This window comes from Chaetodon auriga, chromosome 22 (assembly GCF_051107435.1).
Source record: "Chaetodon auriga isolate fChaAug3 chromosome 22, fChaAug3.hap1, whole genome shotgun sequence".
NCBI classification, from domain to species: Eukaryota; Metazoa; Chordata; class Actinopteri; order Chaetodontiformes; family Chaetodontidae; genus Chaetodon; species Chaetodon auriga.
The window spans coordinates 3,954,983-3,980,527 of NC_135095.1; the positions used below are offsets into that span (position 1 = coordinate 3,954,983).

At 43.3% G+C, this 25,545-nt stretch overlaps 1 protein-coding gene across 1 annotated transcript in view; it reads left to right on the forward strand.

Moving 5' to 3' along the window:
* The first annotated feature begins 2,577 nt into the window (after window positions 1-2,577).
* Window positions 2,578-25,545, forward strand: part of mpped1 (metallophosphoesterase domain containing 1) — a 76,119-nt gene continuing 53,151 nt past the window's right edge. Inside the window, exons 1-3 of the mRNA XM_076721841.1 lie at window positions 2,578-2,905; window positions 9,910-10,305; window positions 13,402-13,583. Of these exons, the coding sequence (XP_076577956.1) occupies window positions 10,127-10,305; window positions 13,402-13,583 (361 nt within the window). The 5' untranslated portion in view covers window positions 2,578-2,905; window positions 9,910-10,126. The remainder of the gene's footprint in view (window positions 2,906-9,909; window positions 10,306-13,401; window positions 13,584-25,545) is intronic.

Here is a 25,545-nt window from a genome sequence, read left to right on the forward strand (position 1 = left end):
ATTATGTTGACAACTATAGAGATGAGCAAAAAATAAGAGCTTTTTAATTTCCAGTCTGACTACTTCAGATTCTTTGGCTGTGTTATCGTCTTGGTTTCTCCATATTTTCTCAGTGGGGATGTAACAGTGGGTGTGTGCCGCACACAGTGCAGTAGCATGTGTGAGGTGGAGCCACACTGCAAATTATTAAACGTAGCAACCTTGAAAGTTGCTTGACATCTTCCCAGATCAATATTCTTCATATACATTTGCAATATATCCCAACAAATTACTGTAGCTATTAGGTTTTTTATTCTGTACACAGTGCTGGAAGAGGGGATCTCTCCTCAGTTCTGGAGCTTCCTTCCAGATTCCCCCCCATTAAACCATCCTTTTTTTTGGATTTACATGTGTTTAACCTTAGCATCCCAGCAGTGCTGCACTGAGTGGCATTCAGTCGATATGAATTCATTGGGAAGTTAACCATATTTAACCAGCAGATGGCGGACTCACTCCAACCTGAGAGTCTAGAAGCTTCCACTCTAACTTCCAGCGTGGTGGTTATGGATCCGTGTGTTCGGGCTCCAGATTGGGGTCTATTTGTTTAACTCATTACCAGCCTAAATCCCAGTCCAATTACCTTCGGATAAACAGGAGCAGAGGTGGTGATATGCTGTAATTTGACTGATTATCCCTTACACAGCCAATCAGTGACGGGGAGTGAATCCTTTTTTCATTTCGGCAAAATGCGAAGGTTTAACAGACAGGATCCTGTGAACGTTTATTCGTAAAATACCATTTACTGGTCTGTTTGCTTTGAATAGCAAACCGAATGAGACGCCATGTCCTGATCAACAATAACACACATCAATGAAAAATATTCTGGTGAAGAGGATGAATGGGTGTCAAAGGTGAATGAAGGGACAGAAAACATAGAAAGCATTTGAACTATAAAGCAAAGTGCCTGCAACCAGCAGCATTTTACAGATTAGGTTAACCAGGGGATGCTCTGATACTGTGGGTAGCGGGTGGGCCCGTAATGTATCAGCCTCCTGTTTGGGGCCCACTGTCTCATAATCTGTCTGTGGTTATGTTTGTCCATTATTTTTTCCTCAAATCAAGGATTCTGTCACTGGAATGAGATAATTCCACTTCCCCTCAGTCTCTCTCTTTCATATCTCTCTACCAGGGATTTGGAGAAATTAGCTTCAGGCTCAGCATCATAAAATGAGACAGAAGAGACAGATTGATGCTCTTACATCAGGAAAATGACAGATGAATTTATAACAAGTCAATGTATCTGACTCCATTGGCAGAGTCTGTTCGTCTTCAGAAAATTAAGTTTAAGGACTGAATGAAAGATTGAATGACTTGTAAATATTGAAATTTTTGCAGCGCATCAAATCACAGTCATTCTGTAGCTCCCTGCGGGGATATCACAGGGACAAGAGCTGAAGCGATTAGTCCAATAATTGATGAGTCCATCCACAGCAAGCAGCAGCAATGCTCAAAATCATTTCATTATTTACATCATTTTTAAGCCACAATTACAAAAATGTCACTGGGTCCAGCTCCTGGTGAACTGTATGTACATTTGTTAGTTTTCTGTGATGATAAACTGAATAATTTGGACTTTGGACTGTTTGTTGGTCAGAACAAGCTGTCTGAATTATGTCAATGTGGGTTGCAAGACATTGTGATAATTATTTCTCAGTATTTTCTGACATTTTACAACCAAATGAATAATAGATTAATTGAGATGATTGGGATTAATGACCCTCAAGTATTGTTCAGGATCAAATTGTTATTTAGGCCCGAGAGCCTGACTCTTTTATCGGCCAAGAACGTTCACACAGGGCATTCATACACAACCTGAAAGTCCAGATCTTCCTATTGTTTCCTCGAACGAGGACGGTTGAAATGGATTGGGAAGAATGTTTTACAGTTTTGCACAAATTACATCACAGATTCACACAAACAGGGGAAATACATTTACTGAATACATTTAAGAACTATGCTACTGCTCTGCTACATTTATTTTACAGTAGGACAATTTACTTTGAAGATTAATGTTTTATAAAAAATAACAAAATATAGTATCAGTTCATGAAATATGATACAAAATCATAAATTAAGCAAACCACCAGTCTATAAAGCAGATCGAACATTCTTGACTTCAACCAGCTTCAGTGTAAATCAATCAAATTACTGTAACAGTACCTAATGAGTGCTTTTACTTTTGCTACTTAGAGTACATTTTTCTGCTAATACTACAAAAAAAAGGTAAATGCAGGACTTTAACTTGGAGTGAGAAAGTGTCAAAGGAGGTTTTGTTACTTTTGTACAGATCTAAACATTTCTGAGAATAAAACAGATTCGTGGCAGATTGTGGTGAAAGGCTTTGAAACAGCCTTTAAATCATCATGCTGGGAGATAAAAATGAACAGAAAACATGTTTGATCCGTAGAATGGATAAATATTCTGGCACCCTCAGCTGGATGCCAAATCAGATTTATTTTTAAGGGTGGTGGGGTTGCGGTTGAGAGCGTAATGGACTCGTGACCTCAGTATGTTTAAAGTCCCGTACAGGGAGCCTTCAGACGCGCCGTGATTTGTGTCGCTGAGCGGTTTGGACTCGCAGCAGTAGCTCTGGGTCCTCCCTCCCTTCTCGTTATAGCGCTCCCCGGGAAATACGGTGGGCAGGACTGAGAGAGAGAGAGAGAGAGAGAGAGAGAGAGAGAGAGAGAGAGAGAGAGAGAGAGAGAAAGAGAGAGAGAGAGAGAGGAAACAGATTTCTCCGACGCTCCACCGGTGCACCACGGGGTGCGCATTCAAACTGACCAGCGCGCCTCTCTCACAGCGCAGACACCGTCCTCTCTCCACATCCACCAGCGAGCAGCCAGCCCGCAGCTGACCGCAGGAGCCGGTAGGTACATTCCTCTTCTGGGTGCATTTACGCAGCGCTGTCTCCTTAATGCATGCAAGACTGGAGCAGAGGTTTGCATTGGACCCGCGCAAGCGTTGCGTCTTCCCGGTTTAATCTCGGCTCTGGACTCATTCATGTGAGTCTGTTGTTTTCCACGTGAGGAGGGGGGGTTTCGTAGTCTGGATTTTAATTAAGGCGTGCATTCACGTCCCCAAATATAACGCTTTGCAGCGGCGCTCGCCGGAACGCTTTTATGTTAGATCAGATTTCAGGAGCACCACATCAAAAGGGCAAAGTGTTCTAGTACAGGGCAGGCTCGAGAGGCTCGCTGGAGCGTCCAAGAGACAGTTGGTGCAGCCTGTGGGACCAAATGGCTGAAAAGTTTGATTAGAGTTCAGCTGAACAGAGCGCGGACTGCGGAATCTTCTTACTGGAGGGAAACTTCTGTAAAATGTGCGTGAAGCTGATCATTCACAGGAACACTTCAGTAATCCAGCTAAAAGGAGTTCATTTCTGGATCTAATCAATGTTTGGTGAATGAAGCCAGATTAAAAGGTTAGTTAGTGGCATAAGTGAATGGAATAGCTCAGAGAAAAATGCCAAATGTTTCTAAAAGAATTTATTTTTTCCCATCTTGCATGAATCTGTCTTATATTCTTTGCTCAGATGAGATTTTTTTTTTCCTCATAGATTTTTGAATCCACCATATTCCACAGTGCCGCGGCTCCAAATCAGACCAGCACACACTCTTCTAGATCTCCAGGCTATGCATAAAAACTGTAATACAGCGCCACACTCAGATGCACTTTAATTTTCTGTGTGTGTCCATATGTAGCAGAAAACGAGCCAATAAGCAGAGAAGATTGCCACAAAGTCTGATGTGACGGCCGCTTGTTAACTAGGAGAATGTGCCCAAGAGGAGAGAGCATCAATCAGACAGACTCTGTTCTGTTGCTGCATTTATCAACCGCCCTACAGACTCCAGCATACTGTACTGAACCCCACTCTCTGCTGTTCTGCTGCTACTGCCAGGGGCAAATTTGTGTCTCTCCTCTATTCTCAATGAATTGATTACAGAGTGAGCCAAGGGCCCGTAGGATTCAGGGGCCCCTGTATGAGACCTGAAGGGCAGTAACTTCACTGGGTGCAAAAAGAGCTCCAAAGAGTCCCTCTGAGATGACGTGCAGTGTCTTGACCAACAGTTAAATGTATTGTAGCAGTGTGGACTGTGATCAGAGCCTATTGAAGTGTTAGCGCTTTACAGAATAATGCACGTTTGATTACCGTTCATTTTTTATATTTTATTGCTGAGCCTGAATTAAAACAAATTCCTGATGTGGAAAAATTGAGTTTTTTATGCAACTAAAGGGCACAACCATGGGTGCAAATCTTCAGTGAATGAATGAATTGGGTTTCTTGTAAAACCTAAAACTAGAAATCTTGATCTACAGTTTTCTCTTGAATATGACTTCAAAAAGCTCGTATCTCTCTACCAAAAGAAAGATTGAATTGCACTACGTTTCACGAGCAGTGCTCACCCTTACGCTCCACAAAAATGGCTTTCCAAAAAGCCACTTCTGTCGACTGAGGCGACGCTTTCACTCCGCCGAGGATTTCACAGAACACTGTGAGATAATTGTTTTTGGCCAGGGGATACGTCTCGTATGCCTGAAGAAAGTCTAAGACCCGGCGCTTGTGGACGTATTAAATAGACCGTGCGGGCTGGAGTGTGTGGAAACTCTTTGTCTTTTTTGATCTCTTACAAAAATAAATCATTTTCTATGAAGACAGTACCGCTAAGTAAATGTTACTTGCTGTTGGGAGGAGTGTGTGTAGACTCAAGTATTTTTTATTTTGTAATGGATGTTAAGGAATGCTCTTTATAACAGCACGCTTTAAAATAAAGCAGAATGTTAGGCTGGCTCTCAAGAGGTAAAATAGATAAATGTACCAAGACGCCGAGATAATCAGATAAAACTGTAGACGTGATGTACACAGTTATAGCTGAGGCAAGTGTACAATGCGCCGATCGAGCACAAGGGTCGGTTGAGCTTCTAGTCACCTTTGGTCTGGGTGGCATACATGTTTGCCATGTGCAAAAAGTCTGCTGTCGTAGCCTCCTGACTGCATCACACTGCCTCCTCGATCTCTCTCCGTGAATTCTGTGTCTTTTGGGTGTAGTTTTGATGTCATGAATCATATAAATGGATGGATGGATTACTGAGTGGGCCCCTCAAGGGGGTCAGGAGGCCCTGGACCAGAGGTCCTGTTTGAAGTGACTGTTAACATTTTGTGTTAAATAAAACACGTAAAGGACGCATAACCACCACAGCTGCAAAATTACTCCAAAGAGACGCAAAATGAACACAAAAAGATGCAAAACAACCACAAAGAGATACAAAATGAAAAAGAACAAAGAGATGCAACACGACTACACAGAGATGCAAAGGAACCACAAACGATGCAAAATATCCATTTTCCATAGCGAAAATGACTGACACAGGAAATCTAGGCATCTTACTCCTATGTAGATGGGGTTGGGGGGTCTTTTACATCTCTGTGTCCAGGGTCCTGTCGTCTCATACAACCCTGATTCCAAAAAAAGTTAGGATTCTGCATAAAGCGTACAAAAACCCCCAGAACGCAATCACTTGCAAATGAACTGTGTTTACTGACAGCGGTTTTTACGTGTCCCTGAGCCCATGCAGTAATATCTTTTATACAATCATGTGTTCACAAAGTGGTGAACCTCTCTCCATCCTCGCTTGTGATCGACTGAGCCTTTCCAGGATGCCTCTTTCATACCCAATCATGATACTATCACCTGTTACCAATGAACCTGTTTACCTGTGGAATGATCCAAACAGGTGTTTTTGGAGCATTCCACAACTTTCCCAGTCTTTAGTTGCTCCTGTCCCAACTTTGAATATATTATCTTGACCATGTGTCTGCACTCACCCCATCAAACACCACTGTAGCGCTTTGTGTCACATTCATTCTGATTCCAATTTTAGAAGATATTTTTTGGATTGAGCACGGGACAGGCTGACTACACGGGACAGGTTTTAGCTGTGTTTTTCAGTTGTCGGTCTCATGCACACCTGGCAAACAGATATGCTACAGTTTTGATCAATACCCTGTCTACTTCCCCTGTAACCAAAACCTGAGGCATCTTTTCAGGCTTCAAGTCAATTTTCTTCCTTCTTCCATGCATATTGCGCTGTGAAAAACAGATTCTCGGGCCTAAGCTTCACAAATATTACTGACCCAAAGATGGACAGATCAGAGTGACTGTGAGATGATGGCAAGGGGGGAGCACACCACCCAGATCGCAGATTCTAAATAGCTGGATGTGCTCCGGTGCTAATGAATCTCTTATTGAATATTTGTCTCTCCTCGTCCTCTTTTTAATTTGCAATATAGAAAACGGTCAGGTCTCATAAGCAGCCTGCTCATTCTGTCTGTCACCTAAATGATTAAATGACAAAAAAAGGTTATATGATGGCACAATGTGATAAAAACAGGTGCAGATTTCAGTGGAATCTCAGAATCACAGCTATTTTAAACTTTTGTTACACACGCTAAAAGGTGGATCTAAATGGATTTGATATCATGTTTGAAAGGATTTAGCTTTAATAAAATGCTATCAAACCCCAACTGTAGTCACAGATGACTTTGTTGGTACAGACACTCCAGGGTGAATTATCTGACAGATAGAAGGAACAGAACTTCTACTCTAGATGGAGTCAGAAGGAATTAAATTAGGGTAGCGAGTGGACGGAGGGTGCTCTTAAAGTTTGGGACCTGAAGATTCCCTTGTCCATGTGTCGCCTTGATGGTCTAGAAAACTGCATTTGGACTCAGTGTGCTATAATCTCGCAGCATCTGCTAATGCATCTTTCTGTCTCACACTGGCAGTGTCACTGTCACATTCATGACAACAGAAACACATTTAAATATGCATGCACAAGCCTGCATACACATCCACCTGTGTGCACGCGCAGCACACACACACACACACACACACACGTAATATATGCACTCCTGAAACACATCCACAGAGCATGCTGGGATTTGCCCGTGACAAACAACCGTGGTGTGAAGTGCGAAGTGTGTATCTGTCACGTCAGTGTACTGTCAGCGTGTGAGGTTGCAGTGAATGAGGAATTGTGATGGCGCACCGACATCGCGCAGCGGTCCAGGCAGACTTTGCCAAAGCCGCCTGTCCCCAAATTATCACCTCCGTCTCCCATCAGCCCCGTCATCTCAGCACCTCTCAGCGGCTGCGCTCTCTCCCAGCAGTCGCCAGAGCCTCCGCAAATGAACTGCACAGCTGAATCCAATCTTAATGGGCGACACACACACACAGGCCTCGCACACCAGGGACGGGGACTGAAAGGATTTTATCAATTCTGTTTATTATTTTATATTCCCGGAGCGAAAAAAATCAAATGAAAAGAGCATACTGGACGGAACAGCACATAGAGGAAACAAGAAATATTTAAAGGAGCAAAAGCTAAAGAACAATTGTAAATACTAAATCACTGGAGCTCCAGAGCTGCAATTTACAGCCTGATCATCATTCTGCATGTCGTCCATTTTTCATTTCGCCTCCTATTCAAGGTGAAAATGTTGTGCTGATGTTGCCTGTGTGGCTCTGCTTGATGTAAATATCTGGTTAAACCTGAGCCAACATATGTGCTTGCATTATCTGCAGGGGATGCAACACTCGGCTGTAAGCTTTGAAAAACAGCACAGTTCTGTGGTTTAATGAATAAATCTCCAACAACTGGTTAAGCAGGCTGGTGTTTTTCACACCCTTCTGAAATCAAGGTTTTCAGTGTCTTTGCCTTTGATACCCAGTTTTCCTCTGGATTTTTAAAACGCTACCTTTTAATGCTTGCGTTGATAACATATATAACAATTCCTTGAATGGTTCTAGAATTTGTCTGTATAGTTCATAGCAACATAACATCCTCCAGTCTGTCTTGTGTATGATTTAAAATTTCTTGGTTTATTCTATTATGTTTGTAAATGTACTATGTGTATTTGGAAAACCATGCTGGCTTTAATTTAGGGATGCACGATGTAGTACACTGGATCATTATTAACCTGGCTGGGTAATAATAATAATTATATCACCTTTCATACAAGACATGCAGCTCAAAGTGCTTTACAACACATACTTACATTACATCATATAAAAAACAGGGATAGAAAATAAATAAGATGAATAAAAAACACTTAAATACTCGTAAAAATATGATAAAAATAAGGATGAAAATAGAATAAAGTGAATGCATAAGATGGAAAATAAAACCTACTGAATAATAATGAAAAGAAAAGAAAAAACACATTACATAGAATGAATAAAATCAAGTGAAATACAACATTTTAAAAGAAGTAAAGCCATGTATCAGTGCGAGGCAGAGGACGAAAGTTTCGGACTTGTTTCAGGAAATCTTAGTTAAAAGCTAAAGGGAGAAGATAAGGTTTTAGCTTTCTTTAGAAGGTATTCAGCGAGCTGCTTCCCTGATACCTGTAGGTAGTGTGTTCCAGAGCTTTGGGGCGTAATGGACAAAGGCTGCATCCCTGATTTTCTTTGGGCTGTTTCTGAAAAGCTCCAATAAACCAGCAGCAGATGATCACAGTGTTCTTGAAGGCAAATAATAAATGAGGGAGTTAGCGATGTAGCTTGGTCCGAGTCCACGAAGGGCTTTGTATATGAGGAGGAGGAGGACCTTAAAATCAATTCTGAATGTTACAGGAAGCCACGCAGAGCAGCTAAAACTGGACAAATGTGCTCTCTCCTCTTGGTTCTGGTTAACAGCTGACCTGCAGAGTTTTAAATGAGCTGAAGTCTCTCAGTGTTTTTTTTCTCTGGAGGCCAGTAAATAATGTGTTACAGTTATCGAGTCTGCTTGAAATGAAGGCACGAATCAGTTTTTCAGCATCTTGTTGATTGAGAAATGGTCGTACTAGCTGTGTTTCTAAGGTGGAAAAGGTGGATGTTGCTCAGACATGGTCGATATACATGCATAGGTGTACAGCACAAGATTCTGGACCCTGTACATGTGCATTCTCTATGGGTCACTCCCCAAATCCACAGCTATTCATGAGGACCCCGTTTACTCAGGCTCCTTTTCCCTTCAGTGCGATACCTCTGTACATACAGGACATACAGTTTATTTGTCACTCTCCGTATAAACATCAGTGATGGCCCTTTTATTCAGCTACACGGGGTAGCCGGCTGAATTTTGAATTCCACAATGTTGCCTTATTCATCAGTATTTGCAAGCTGCTACTATTCTGTCACTTTAACGGCATTCTCACTGCAGGATTGCTGTTGTTTTGTGTTTGGCTTTGTTCATTTGTTGCAGTGAACTAAAGGCACTACATAAATAGTGACTTCCAGCTGGAGTTCAGAAGTGATGCATAGTAATGTCCTTATGTTACCTTACACACAGAACGCTGATCCCAGGCAGTTCAATGGAGGATACAGATACATAGACATATAGATTTAACACAGGAGAAAGGAAATATCACTGGTGTCTGATTGTGATAGTGAGTTTAGGCATCAGAATGGGGAGCTTGGATTTAATGTGATGAAGGTCAACACACTGAAACATTGTTAAAGAATTGAGAAGACCCTTTTGAAAAACCAATAAATTAAATCACTGAAAAAAAGATTGTTTACTTTTATTTTATGAATTTGTGTCAGGAAAATGTGGAAAATCTCTATCACACTTTGCCAGAATGCAAGGTCTTCAAATAGCTTGTGTTTCTCACAGTCTAAAACCCCCAAATATCTAATCTACAGTGATACACACTAAAACAAATGCATCGATCTAATTTTCAGAATCTGGAAACAGAAAATGTTCGGCTTAATAAATGACTTCAATTATGAAATCAGTTATTTCAACTGGACGTTTCACCACTTCTCTGAATTCTCATCTTTACCGCACACTCTTCATGTCGACTGTGCTATGTTGTATCCCTCTCAGGTGCAGAGGAGCTGCAGAGAAGAAGAAGAAGAGGAGGTGATGTTCTCTCCTCCGCTCACTGTGACTGTGAACTCAGCGAGGGTTTGAGTCTGTCAGGACGCCTCTCCCGAGGCCCGGACCATCCACCCACTGCTCCAAAGCAAAAACAACAAGCGGCTACATTTCCTGACCCGGCACCTCGCTCCCCACCGTCCATTCTCCTTCCATTCCCAGTGTCATGGCCTTCACCCTGTCGGAAATCATGGCGGCAAGGCGGCAGCAGTCACAGGCTCAGTCGCACACGCAGAGAGGCAGCAGGACAGCGGTGGAGGTTGACGAGTACAGCACCAACCCAACTCAGGCCTTTACCTTCTACAACATCAACCAGGGACGCTTCCAGCCACCACACGTCCACATGTGAGTAGATATAAGACACAGACAGGGCGGCTAACTAAAGGAGCATACTGCTGTCATGTGGACGTAAAGTGCAGCACAGTGATTGTGTCCACTGTTTGGTTTATATTTGTCCAATCATTTTCCTGTACTTGATGGACATAATGAGATATTGTCTTTTGCTTCTTATATGTTTGTTTAGAAGATTCAATTCTTTTTATTATTATTATCATTATTATTATTATCTGTTAAAGGAGTAGTGGACTGTCATTAAAAAATGCCCTTTTTTGCTTTCTTTTCTAAAAAGAGATGACAAAATTCACACCAATCTTCCATCTTTCTAAGTACTGAACTGGAGTCAGGACATGGTTAGCCTAGATTAGCATAAAGACTGGGGGAATCAGCTAGCCTGGCTTAAAAAAAAATGCACCTACCAGCAACTCTAAAGCTCACTAACTAAGACATTATATCTAATTCATTTAATCTGTATACAAACAGAAATGTAAAAATGCCAAAAACAACAGTATTCATCTGCTCAGTATCTATACAGCAGCACCGGCAACAGTGCTGGTTGCCAGGTTTTGGCTTTGGTCTCTGTACACAGGTATGACAGTACCAAATATGGCAACCTCACTGTTATGAAAAGACCTCAGGAACCCACACCTGACTGTTCACTAAAAATTTGTTCCCACCTATAACTCGTTCTAAAAACCACAAATGAACGAGGCACATCCTGCCAGTAAGACACCTTTAGAGGCTTTTGTAGGTGTATTTTTGAACTTTGGAGAGAGCCAGGCTAGCCGTTTCAACCAGTAACCCTAACCATGTCCTGATTCCAGCTACATATTTAACATACATACATGAGAGTGATGTCATCTCCATCCTTGAAAGAAAGCAAACAAGTGTATTTCTCCAAATGCTGAACCATTCCTTTAAGAGGAGCATCCTTTTAACCAGATGAGCCAGGGATAACGCAGAAGAAGAGAGGCTGCCACACCAAAGAGTCGGGCCTTTCAGTTGAAATGAAGAATTAAATAATGATGGAAAAACTATCTTAAAGTGAATGTGTGGCCTTCAGTGTGCCTCCGTTGCCTCGCCTACACTTTTTAACCCAGTCAGGGAAAATTTTGTAACAGTTTGCCGGCTGCAGCAGCTCTCTTTTGACGCCACGGCGATGTTAGTTAGTCAGTTTGTGTTAGTCAGTCCATAGATGCTTATTTGAGACAGGCTTATGTCGGAGGCAGGCCTTGACTTCAAATTTTCCTGTCATATGTGAATTTAATATTATTTTCTGGTCTGGTCCTGTTTTAATTCGCTGTGGCTGCTGTTTGCTGTTATTGCAAACTCAACACTTCATCTGTGCCTGCTGTTTTAATAAATTAAGCACACCAGAAATTTCCACAGCACTAATTCCATCAGTACAACAAGGGTCAGGTCATGCTCACCACTCAACTGCTTTGAGTTTAACAGAAATAATGTCATCAGTTATTAATAACTTTTGCTTCCACTTTTTTTATGATCAGTGTTGAGCCACTGTTGATGAAGCTGAACACTTCCTGTAGATGTTTCACATTAAAAGCTGACAGCCCTTTGAGCCACTGGAAGGCTTTTAATGTGAATATGGCCCAGAAGAGTTAACATTGTTGGCACAGGATCCATCATTTAGCAAAGTGCTGGTGGAAGCAAAAAGAAGGCATCCAAAGACAATGGTACACCCTTGGCCTGTCTTACCAGGTGTGTCCAGGCATCCCAGAATCACCCCCCTCCTTACCTGCATCCACACATTCAACACGTGGCTTCCGTAGCAAGCTGTATTCTCTTTTTTCTACGACATCACCAGCAACAGCATGGTAGCTATCAACAACCAGCTAACAGCATGTCCAGCTAGTAGCAGTAGCATGTTGCTATCACTGACAGCACGCTGCTTAACACAGCTACCTCACCTTAAGTAGCATGCAGCCTGGGCCACCAAATAAACAGCTACCTCACCTTAGCAATCAACAAAGCATACTCTGTGAACAGCTAATGCTAATGCTAATCTTTTAGAATGTGCAGTAGTAGGTTTTTAGATTGTATTGTCAACGTTGTAGCCTAATATAAATGTGCAAATAATGGCAAGCAAGGCTGCAGGCTACTATTACACACATGGTTGAGGCCTACCCTTTGAGCCACAAGAAATTCTGAATTTAATTTTAACAGCTTAACACCCAACGAAATAACAGCAAAGTATTTCTCTTGAGCAACAGAGTGGTTTGTGACATCTACTGTACTGATGGAGTAAGCGATATGTAGCCTACAGTTAGTAGATATGGGCATATACTAATAGTATAGTACTTAGAGTACATGTACTTGGCCTTCACTAAAAGTGGCCTTTACTTGTTCACGCAGGTCACAGCTTTAGGGGTTCTACAGTAACTGTCAGCTTGGTGGCATGTTTTTTTTTTTGTTTTTTTTTTAACCAAAAATCTAAGTTCAGCTTTAGTTTTAGTTAACTGAAGTTTATGTAACCAAGTAAACTGTTGCTTGTTGAATTTCGGAATTTTTCCTGAACTTTCATTACTTTCTGACTCATACTTCTTACCAGCTGTCCTACATGCATGTGTATCTCCTTTCCCACTTCCCCTCATCTCTTTCTCTCTCTTGTGGTGGGGTGAAGAGGAGGAGGAGGAGGCGGTGCTGGGTGTTATCGTACCTGGAGGAGAGCTCACTAAAGTGGGCCATGGTTATTCACCAGCTCCCCTCTTCCCCCTGGAGACGTCACGGATCTGCACGCTCGCTGGAAATCCCACAGGACTCTGCTCTTTTTCTATATCTGCGCTTTATTCTTTTTCTATCTCTACACATTTCTCTTTCTGTCTCTCTCAGCGCCACGCTTTTATTGTGGCCTCTCGCTCTCACTGTGTCTCTTGTTTCCTCCTCTGCTTCAGTCTGTGGGGATGATTTTGTGCTGGATACTAATTCAAACTTCTTTTATTGTCAGCCTCTTACCACAGAGACTTTGCATACAGCGCTGTGTCTCTTTTGTTCTGTATTGTTTAAGAGCACCAACAGCCGCAGTGACCCCTTTTCCCTTCCTCTCTCACTTAACTTTCCTTGACGTTCTTGTCTTCTGTTTCTCAGGGTGGACCCGATGCCCCACGACACACCCAAGCCGCCGGGTTACACCCGCTTTGTGTGCATCTCGGACACTCACTCCCGCACCGACGCCATCCAGATGCCGTACGGGGACGTGTTCATCCATGCCGGAGACTTCACCGAGCTGGGACTGCCCTCTGAGGTCAAGAAGTTCAACGACTGGCTAGGTCAGTATCTCTGAGAGTTGCGGCTCTGGATCCAGAGCGGGTCAGGGGCCCGTTTCCAGTAACTGGGTCCCCTTGTGACAATCTATTAATGCAGCCGGGGTCAGTGCCAGGCTAAATTTACTCACTCTGGGTGCTATGCTGAAAGTTTGTAAGAAAACTTTGAAGGATTCTTTGAAGTTTCAGAATCTCAGGGCTACAATAACTTCTCTCTCTCTCTCTCTCTCTCTCTCTCTCTCTCTCTCTCTTTGTATGTATCACACACTTTAGAACACTAACTGTAAATTAAAAATCTACTTTACTGTTGAGCCTTTTCCCAAATATGCCATACATTTTTAAATTGATTTCCTCACTTACTGAATAGAATTTAGTCTTTTCTTCCTTTCTGGTGAGTTCAAGGACTCTGTGAGAACATCAGGAATTTGATTTGACTTCTGGACAGCATTTTTTTAAATGTAAGAAGCAGCCAGATTTCACAGTCTGCTTATTGTGTGTCTGCTGTTTTCAATTTTCTGACAACAGGGCTCGTGAATGCAGCGCTTTGTGGCCGCTGATTCTCAAATCCTTGAGGAGTTCCTTGAACACACCACAAAGGAGGGTTTTTAAAATGTGCTCTGCTCATAACTGCACTTCCACACGATGATAACTTTGATAAAAGAAAACAATTGACTGAATGTTTATTGTGATGGACAGGAAGTCTATGCAAGTTGATTTCCATAGTGCACTGACACGAATTGAAACTAAAGACTGGAAAGAAGAAAAAAAACAGAAAAGCTGATGCTGTATTTTGGAAAACGGACCACAGTAACATAAAGACGGCCTACATGTGATGCGTGCCAAACATGCAAACCCGGAGTATGGTCCTTTGAGCGTGATGTGGTGTTGTGTGAGTCTGGGTTGTGTTACACTCCTCTCAGCTTTGACAGAGACTGCAGAGACGTCCCTGTTCATATCTGTGTAGTTTAACACCAACAGGCCTCTTTTCTCAGGAAACAGCAGGAACTAACCACTGAAACAAGCCAGGCAAGCAAAGTTCATACTGCAGGATGGAGTAGATGATCCTCACAAAATGTAGAATATTTACATTAAATTACTGACACTTAAGATTTTCTTATATCAAACTCCATTTTTGATGCTATTTACACTGTCTAAACAGCCCAGTTTCCTTTGTTAAGGCCAGTCTGGGCTGCCAAATAAGCATGTCTGGGACAGTCCACGTGATGTAAATTTCATCATATGTCCACATCCGGAAAGGTCTGTGCAGAGTCCTGTGCAGATGTCTGCATGATGACTGCACTGTGCATGTGCTACATAAGCAAACTGGACTCTTGTTTCTCCCCATCCTTGCTCCTGCGTCTGTTGAGCACATGCTATTTTCATTTTTTGACTGCTTGTTGTTCAGCCAACAAACAAAGTAGCTCTTCCTGCTGTCTTGACCTTGAAATCTCGTTTTCTGGTGCGATTCTATCATGTATGTCGTTTAATGTGCTTAACTGAATCTGCTCAGTTGTCAGGGTGACTCAGCTGACCTCACTTAAGCTCAGATCTCATCAATTAAGAAGAGCTTTGAGCATCCATTTGTTTTTCTCACACCTGTCTAGTTACATAGAAAAGGCTGTCCACATACTTTTGACCATGAAAGTTATGTTGAATCACTATAATTTGATATGTGGCATTAAAACGTGTCCTGTCAGACATTTAGTCATGTTAGAAGATTTCTGGTTTCTGATTGTAACTGTAAAGAGCAGGTTAGTTAGTGATGTGAGGAGATTTCTGGAGCACAGCTGACTCATTTCCTTTTGTCAGGCAGAAGTGTGCGAGCTTTCCTCAGCTCGTGTTGGTCTCCTCTGACTTTTTGCATCACCAGCCTCCACTGGAAGCATCTTATCTCCGCACTGAGCTGGGAGCAAGTGTAAGTCTTGTCATTGCCACGTGATATCTATTGGAAACCAGAATGAAGTGACCTCGCATGAAGCCGTGCATCAGGAAAAACTGTTGAATCGCTGAATCTACAACAGTTGGAGCGAGCAGAGCGCCCCTGCTATCATCGCCATCATCATCATTGTCGTCGGCGTCATCAATACCGGCACCAACCTCCCCGGGAAAGGCAGAAGCCTGTTAGCGGGTGCGCGGGCCTTTGTGTGCTTGTCTCGTTCTTTGAGGGAGGGGAGAGGAGAGGGGGGAGATAAGGGGAGAACTTGTTGTCCTTCCCCTCCTCTCTCTCTCTCTCTCTCTCTCTCTCTCACACACACACACACACACACACACACACACATGCGAGCTGCAGGGAGCGCGAGCTGCAAATCCGCTAGCCCGCACTCCAGCGGCGAGAGAGGCAACGGGAGAGACGGGAAAGAAAAGATAAACCGAGCCAAACGCGCCTGCTGCTGTCTCTGAAGTCAGTCTCTCCTCTCTCCATCCCTTCCTCCCCTCCTCTGCTGTTATTTCCTTCTCCCCTGCAACTCTGCCATCTCTTCCTCTTCCTCGTATAAATATTTATCATCTGGCTATTCCTATTCTTTCTCTCTCTTTCATTCCCCATCTCTGTCACACACACACACCGTCTCATTCTGTAGATGAATATAACTCCTGCTGTTCAGTGTGTGCAGAGCAGATTTACAGGGAGATGAGGTTTAACGTATTCATTTCAAACTAAGCCTCAGCCAGGTAATGTTATCTGCCTCCAAACTTTTTTCTCTTTTATATTTCCTCTGGTAGAGGGTCTTTATCTTTCTCTTTAACTCAGATTCTGTATTTTGTTTGTCTTTCTTCCTCCTTCAAGCTCATTCTTCCACTTCCATCACCTGTTTCTTTCAGGGCTGATTTTCCCTTTCTCCGTTTCTCCACATTCACGAAACCTCTCTCCAATTTCAGCCCTTTCTCTCGCTTCCTCTCGCTTGGTGGCAGCTCTCTGAGATTCTTCTCTCGGCTCTTATTTTTAGCAGGAAGTGAGTTGGCTCTCGGGGGCCGCTGGCAGCCGCTCAAGGCTTTGTCAGGGATGGTGAACGCTGCAGGAGAGGGGGGGAGAGGCGAGGGGAAGAGAGGAAAAGAGGGGAGGACTGAGGAGGCAGGAGATAAAATTCATGCAGGGAGAGGAGCTGGAAGAGGAGGAGATGGCAAAGAAAGTGGAGGTGGAGGTTTAAAAAGGCTGGAGAGCAGAGGAGGAGAGGAGGGAGACCCCAAAGGAAGGCTGCCATACCTGGGTAAACTTAGCCCACCGCCCTGGAGACTGACGCCAAACTTCTGCCCTCTGTTGTCATGGTGATCCGTGCAGGTCCAGCTGTCAGTCACTCGACGAGGACCGTGTGTGTGTGTGTGTGTGTGTGTGTGTGTGTGTGTGAGAGAGTGTGTGTTTCTATCTTGCACAAGACGTTTTTTTTTTTTTGCTGCATCGTGGTCCCTCTACGCTTCTTGAACTGCAGTGTGTACGTTATAGGACTTTTAGACATCCACAATCTTGACAGTAACTTTCCTTCACTTATTTAAGTTTTTACCAATGTACTGCTGAAATAATTAATTAAGCATTTAGTGAATCACTTGAACATGATTCAACAGCATTTAAGTAAGTTAGAAAGAATATATGGCAAACGTCTGTTTTCAGCTCCTCGTATGTGAGGATTTGCTGCTAATGTTTCGCTTTTGTTCAGACAAATCTGTGATGGCATGTTTCAGTATTTTCTGAAGGTTTATAGAGAACTGTAAATGATGGAGGCGTTCACCTGTAATGAAAATGATTGTTAGCTGAAGGCCTAATTCAGACTCATTTCTTACTTAGAGCTATTTCCAAATCCTCTGTTGCCTAAGAATCATAGAGCTCAGACTCCTCATATTCCTCATCGAGTGTAGTGTAAACATTGTCTTAACAGTCTCACTCTGTGAGGAAGACAAATGTAGTCTGGCTCTGTGTACTTCTTGGATGAAGTTCTTTTTCCATGGACTATATAAAACGTGGATGTAGTCTGTAATGTCACCCATTGGTGCACACTGAGGAGCCATTGTGAAGCTCAGTGACGGTGGCTTCAGCTGTCGCCATCTTGGCAGCGCTTGACTCCGCCTAACTCATGGTTAATCCAAAAATGGGCAAAGAAGTGGAAGGTGGGTGGAGCTGAGGCGACCGAATGAAGCCCGGATGCTGAAACCTAGCGGCAGCTGTCACTCAAGGTGGCCATGATTATAATTAATTATTATCTAATTAATCCCCCGTGCAGTTGTCATGAAGAGGGAAGTTAACTATAGAGACCAAAACTGTTTTTTTTTTTTTTATTCCAGGCTGTAAACATGTTTATTTCTGCTGTAAAGTTGGGCATTTTAACATGGGGGTCTGTGGGGATGGATTGGCTTTTGGAGCCAGCCTCAAGTGTCTTCATTTTTCAGCCCCAGAGGTTGCTGCTGGTTCTCTTTCCGCCAATGGTTTTTGGTTGATATACGCAATTTTTAGTTTATTCCAGTAGCATGTAACAAAACAGCTAAGGATCAAGAGTATCTGCACTTTTTTGGGGTCGCGACATACAACTAAGTTCAACTTTACTGTCATTATGCTAACATACAATGAAATACAGTCTTCTTATTCAAAGATAATGCACTAATTCAGGAGCATTATGGCAGAGACAGAACTGCTGCATCAGCGTGCGCTGTATGAAACTTTGGAGAAAAGATGCATGAAACCATAAAGATTTTGATTGGAGTAAAGGGTAGTTTAGGATTATGACTGGTTTCAGTTTAAAGCTCTCTCTCTTTCTGCAGGACATCCATTGACTTCCATTTATTTCCATTCAGCATGAAAATCAAATGGCATACTCCTGAAACTCACTAATGTCCCATTTCTGCTTGAATGTGTCCTCTTCAGTAAAAATGAATGTAAATGTAGAGCTCTGACACTGCATGATATACCTGTATTTCAGCTGTTTGTGGTGGGCAGACGGCTGAAAACAGAATTCTCCACTATACCAAAAGGCGATTTCTGATTTTTAATGGCATGATAGGGGTTGTTGTCCAGACTGGGGTAAATATGTTGTTTCCTTGTACTTCAGAGGTGTGGAGGACTAGGAAACATCTGATTTTGACAGATTGACGACTCAAGTTTCTCTGAGAAAAGGCATAAAACTGCTATTGAATTCAATAATTGAACGAATAGACTGGCTACCAGAATCAATCAATGGTGTGATGAAGTGACTATAAATTATTAAGTTTATTTTGTGTTAAACAACTCTTTAAGTTTTAAGTTGTGTAAACCACCACAGTGAACAGCCAGTCTGGCAGTTTCTTTTCTTTTTTTTTTTTTACATTTACAATTTAACTGTAGTGCAGTGTAATGTAGGGCTGACAATCATTAATACCGCCTTGCACACATTTAACAATTTTCAAGAATTCAGAAGTCTGCAACGTGATGTTAATACCATCCGAAAATTAAAAGAAGTCAGCAGCTTCCTGAAAAATTCTAAACTCAAAACCTGCATAGCACTAATCAGCAAAAATGTTAGAATTTGTAGTTAAAGAGCTAAAACTGGACTGGTCCTTTAAGGAAAATCAATCAAAAATCAGTCAATCAATCATCAATTTGCTGGTTGTTTACCTCATAATCTTTATTGAGAAACTCCTAGTTTACCTTTACTGCCATTGTGTGTGTGTGTGTGTGTGTGTGTGTGTGCGCGTGTCTTTAGGTGTAGGTCAAGGTTAGGTTAGGGTTAGGGTTAGGGTTAGGTGAAGATATGCACGTAGTGGTGATGGTTAGGGTTACAGAAAGTCTCCAGGAAATTAATTGAAGTCTATGTAATGTCCCCAAAAGTGATGGAAAAACGACTCTGTGTTTGTGTGTGTGTGTGTGTGTTAAACACTAATTTTCTGACTAGCACATTGTGCAGCCTGAAGAGCCGTGATGGCTAAAAGGGCTGTTAGCGTTGTTGAAAATCCGCCGCTCGTGCAGAGTGCGAGCGAGTGCTAGATTGTCGGGAATGGAGGCTGATTACGCGGGACAGGTGAGAGGAGAGACAGGAGGGAGACTCAGAAAGAGGAAGGGTGGAGAAAAAAGGCGTTCGCGAGGGCGAGAGGCAGACCTCAAGCTCGCATGCAGCACCACTTCAGTCCAATTGTCTCCAATAATGGCTTCTTTGATCAGCCTTTCAGCACACACTCGCGGCTTGAGCGCACACACGCCAACAAGCATCCGCGGGGATTTCGTAAGGCGAGCCAACGCTTCTCAGAGTGTTTGCGTGTTTGTTTGTGTGTGCTGCCCTCGCTGTAGACTTGAGTGGCGTCTTTATTCATGCCCTGTGATAGCGTGAGCTGGCGGAGCGGAGCGGGAATATACTGCAGTGAGTGTTGTGTTTAAATATGGATCTCATTGTGCTTCGGAGTCGACTCGGGGTCAAGAGAGGAGCAGCTTTAATTCTTAAAGGCTTTGTTCTCTCGCTCTTTCCTTCTGTCTGTCTCCAAGTCTGACTTCAGTTCAGTGGCTGCTTTACTGCCGTCGCGTACACACAGATCATAGACGGACAACAGTACTGGAGATTCACTGTAGGAAAATACTAATTGATTAACAACCAACTGGCTATTTGCAGTGTTTTTCTGTCTCGTGTGAATAATTTCCCTCCACAGAATCAATTAAATATTAAAGGGACATTTGCGGCATTTCCTCTCTTATATGAACTCCACTCATGAGGTTAATCCAGGTGAAAGAACATCATCCCTTTTCCCAAAGCAGAGGGTTTTTTTTTTTAAAGTAATACTCCAATACTTGATTAAATATCTCCCACCTGTGGGTTGGCATGTTTACCTCTCTCTCGTGCAGAGCTGTAGCTGTAGTCCGCGTGGATTCACGGCACTTCCAGTGGTGCTGAGCAAAGCTGCAAGAGAAAAAGGTGTCAGACTGACTACGGCTTCCAGAATGTCACCTTTCAAGTCTAAAGGGGGTGGTTATGTAATACCTGAGACATGATTATTACTGGCTGATTTTAGCTTATCACCGATGCAGTATGTCAGTATCAGCACGTGTCGGTCAATGAGGCACAACAGATTGACACCCCTGTGTAAACATCCTCTAACATGTTGTGTCTGACGTGGTTTTTTCCACAAAAAAAAGTTCAGAAGTACAGCTACTCCCTCTCACTCTGTGAAAACTTCGCAATCTATCAATGTGCAGATGTTGCTCATTTCAGAAGTTTAGCTGCTGAAGACAAGATGTCCCCTGAGATGGAGGCTTCAAGTCTCCACATCTCACTTGTCTACGCGTGTAAGATGCATGTCGGATCAAACCAGATTTGATGTCACAAAATCCTGCGTGTGAGAATTCATGCCCTCACCTCAATCTGCACCCTGGACACAATAAGAAAAGCTCACTCATTCACACGCACACACACACACAATTTAGGTGAGGGGCCACCTGTACATACTTTTAGAAGATATGAAGAAAATTAGCTTTGCATCAATGACATGTTTGCAAACATTTGCACATCCAGCAGTAACAGAGCAGCATTCGCATTCATTATGATTGATGTTGGTGGCTGCCGTCATGCACGGTTTTGATATCTACCAAACCATGGGAAAAATATCTGCCTATTAAACTCCTAAATGCTCCAAACCAGCTAGTTGCAGACCTTGCCTGCCTCTTTGTTCTGGGCAGGTAGTGCCTGTTCTCGCCTGCTGGTGCTTGAAAAGGGTTTTATGAGAGGAGAAATTGTGGACAGAGCTTTGTCAATCTGAGTGGAACTGCATGTGAGTTTGGCCTTTCACCCTGCATGGTCATTTAATCCTTTGTTAATATGAAAAACATGAATACACTTTGAAGGTAAAAATAAATGCACAGTAACTGCAGAGGACAGAGAGATCATTGAAACTGAAGTAACCCCAGCTTTGATCTGAGTATTGAGATTCGCCCCAGTGTCCCCCTCATAAAGAAACAACCCCGGGCCGCTCTCTCTCTCTCTGACTCTGGGTTGCGAGGTCTACAGCCCTTGGCACCTCTGCTCCGACTCTTTATTTAGCGCCTGCTCTGCTCTGTTCCCCTTTACTGCTGAATAATAGATGAGGGACGACCATGATGCGATTGCCGTGTAGGCACTTTAAATGCGAGTGTGTGTTTTTTCTTTGCCCGGGAGAGGGTTAGGGAGAGTGTGTCTCATGCTCTGCACCTGCCTCTGCAGCTGTGTGTGTGTGTGTGTGTGTGTGTGGATGTGTGATTTCTGCCCCTCCATCTCCATCCTCTGTCAGGTGTTGTCCTCCCCCGCCTCCCCTCTGGACCTCCTCTTCACCTCCTAAGCTTGCCTCGTTCTCCTCCCAGCTTGCTCCCTTTAGCTTGGTAACAGCGAGGGCATTAAACTTTCATGACTGCTGTCTTTTTCTGGCACGCTCTTCTTCTTCTCTCCTCCTTTGCTCCCTTTCTTCCTTCCTTCCACCCTCCCTCTATTCCTTCTCTTGCCGCTTTCCTCCTTCCTCCCTCTCTCTCCTCTTGTCTAGTTTGTCCTTCCTCCACTGAGCCTAATTTTCCTTCATTCTCATTCTCTCCCTCTCACCACTTTGCTTCCTTCCTATCTTTTTTCTTCACCCCCCCTCTCTTGTGTTTACCCAGCAGTGAGTGCTGCTGGAGGAGAGCATAACGAGGAAGTTTGACACTCCTTTATGGTCTTTAACATTGGGAAACTCGACAGAATTTCAAGTGACTGTAAATTTAAGCAAACCATTTCCCATCTGTCCCTCACTGCTTTTGTGTCGTCTATTTGCACACTTGAAAGAGCGCGTTCCTCGTGTGTGTCTGTCTGCGTGCATGAGGGAGAGGAAAAAGACGCAACAAGATGTGAAAATGGACTTAGGAAACATCTCCACTTTTTTCGTTCAAACAAGTTCTTTTCCTTTTTTTTTTTTTCCCCCTCCGAGTTCAGAAAACAGTTGGAAGAGATTGAAGCCTGTGGATATCACTTATGAAATGATGGTTCTCATCATGTCCCCCCTCTCTCGCTGTCTCAGTCTCTGTCTCAGATTTATTTTCTGGGTCAGCGTCGGTGCATGTAATTTGCTGTATGTAAACTGTTGCTGAATCTGCATTAAGCCTCTCTTTAGAAACAGACAGCAAACAGACTGAGCGAAGAGGAGGAGGAGGAGGAGGAGGAAACGGCCAAGTGAAGCAATGCGCTGTGAGCAGCTCGGCAATGATTTCACCCATTTTAAATAGTGAAATATGGAGAATCAACATGTGGTGGTCAGTGTTGACATTGTAGTCAATCTCATTACTGATTGAAGTTTCAATCATCACATATTCTACATACTATCAAATGAATAGAACCTACAAGTAGTTTAAACCTACATACGAACTGTTTACAGTTAGTAACATTCAGGTTATATAAAGCGTGGTTTGCGTGTTTTAGTCCATAAATTACAGCCCCTGCTGATGATTTTGTTTAGAGATTACAGTAATGCTTTCCAGGCAGCCTGCTCCAGTTTCCCTTCATTTTATGCCACTCTGAAAAGCGACTAGCAGAGACTTGGATTTGACTGAGATTGGTAATCCATCACAGCGAACACTCAGATCGCCTGCCATATTTTGTCAGAGTGACATTGTCATCATGTACCGTATTGAAAACTCCTCCTTGTTATTGTGTTCAAGGACTCTCTGAGAGCCCCTGGTGAAGCTCCTTACATGTGACTTCATGTATAACAGAGGAGACGCGTGAGTGTCGACAGCGTCCACGGGCCAGCAGCAGCTGGAATCAGACACAACAAATCAGAGGAAAGAGGGAGGAAAGCTTGAGATGTACTCTGGAGCACATCAACTTGGGACTGTTTTCAGAGCAGTCCCAACTGCATTTCTGTCTGATACACCAGCTCTAACAGAAACATAAAGGCACATACTGAAGAACACGGCGGGTTCGGTTGAACATCGGCTAAATGTGGCGTCTGTAGAAATCCAGTTTAAAAACAGACATGGGACAGATGGCGAGTGGCCAGTCATTTAATTCATCAGCATTCATCAGAAGCCCACGTCGCTCGTTCTGAAAGTTGCAGCTTAATCTTCAACCACTTTATCCTGGAGGCGACGTCGTCACACTGAACGTGGAAGTGGAGCAGACAGGATGAAAGAGACAGAGATGGAGTGTAGGAGGGAGAAAGAGAAGAGAGAGACCACCTACAAGGCCGCTTGATGATGCGCTGTATCTGTCTTTGTCACAGCTCCTGTGTGTGCGCGGCTTTATGTTTGTGTGTGTGTAATGCATTATGTTCAGTGAGGACATTGTGAAGTGTTAGGAGGTGCTGCTGTACACAGATAAAATGTGTGTTTTGGATGCATTGCTCAGTAGGTGGTGTTTGTGTACGCCGTCTCATAATTGCTGGCTGTCTTTGTTTTGCGTCTGCTTGTATGATTGTGTGTGTACACGTTTGTGCGTGTGTGTGCCTGTGCGGCTGTGTGTGTACGATGAGACGCGTCGGTGTGTGGGTGGTGAGTTAAATGAAACGAGTGAGTATTAAGTTTAAGCCGAGGTGAGAAGGCGGAAGCCTCGCTGCTTCTCTTCCTCCATCATCCATCTCTACCTTGTTGCATGTCTCTCCCTTACTCACCTCTCTCTTTTTCTCTCTTTCATGTGACATATTACTTTCTTCTCTCACATCCAGTCTTCCCTCTCTGTCTCTGACTAGTATACACACACACACACACACACACACACACACACACACACACACACGCTGTAAAGGAATTACAACTGATCCGAGCTGAGTCTTTAGCTTGTCTGTCTTTGAACATCAGTGCAGTTGCTTTTGAAGCCTCCCTTTGAATTATTGCATTTCTGTTTAAGCACGCATAGATAAAGGCCGGCTAAAGCTGCACTGTTTGGCTATAATCTCAGTATGTTCTATACGTAAAGAAGACATGCATAAGCTGCGGGGCGGATGCGCACAAACAGGCATATGTGCTTGCAATAAATCCAGACACAGGCGCAGAGTTTGGAATTAAAAAATAATTCTGGTTTATCGCAACTTGGATCTTGTTTGCTGGGCTCCGGCCATCCCTTCATTTCCATAACAAAGTCCGACATGGCAAGAAACAGGAGCAGTTAGATGATCAGACAGGTTGTAAACAAGCCAACAGTTTATCCGATTATCTAGCAGCAAGTGCATCTGAAATGCTGGTGAAATTGCACAGGAAAAAAAAAAATGTGTTTGTGCAATTCAGGGCAAAGTTGAAGCAAGCAGTTGGTCTGCAAAGTGGGATGGATGGTTACAAAGGCAGTTTGGCTGATAGTTTACCTTTGGCAGTGGTGGAAAGTACTTCAGGGCTGTACAGTGCGACATAATAGGCCGCAACGCAAAAATCGGTCTGTGTGATGAATGAAATGACAGTAGCAACCACGTGACACAGCTTTGCCATGAGCTGAAACACTCATCTGGACGGAGATCAGTTGTCCTGTAATGTAACCAAAGCCGCTTGTGAGTGTGAGGTGAGGTATTCTACTCTGTAGTTGTAGTCTGTCTTACTTTAAAAATCATGCCCTGGCTGCGTAGAGTTCAGCCATCCAACATCAATTCCCAGAATTCCTATGGAACAGCCGCCATATTGGTAAAGGGATGACACACCTCCTAATGCGTATTTCAAAATAACATGCATTTTGGAACATGACATAGCAACTTAACAATAAGTCCAGCACGGCATGGTGGGAAATGGAGGCTATAGCGCCAGCTTTCAGCAAACTTGCTGCAAAAGATGTGTGTGCTGACTGTACAGGAGGCAGCACTCTGCTCCACCGAGGTTGCCAAATGTAGATAAATACATTTACTCAGTGCCTTTTTATTGAGCATCAGCCTCACGTTTATGTGCGTATTGTCAAAAAAAACCACACTTGCTGTGTAAATATGCTTCAGGTGGCGGTTACGCCCATGAGACACCAGCCTGCGTGGAGCCGGTGCAGACAGCTGCAGAGATTAAAATGAGGGCGTATCTGTTGCGTGAGACTTGCGTCTCAGAAAGCTTGTCTGCAAAAGC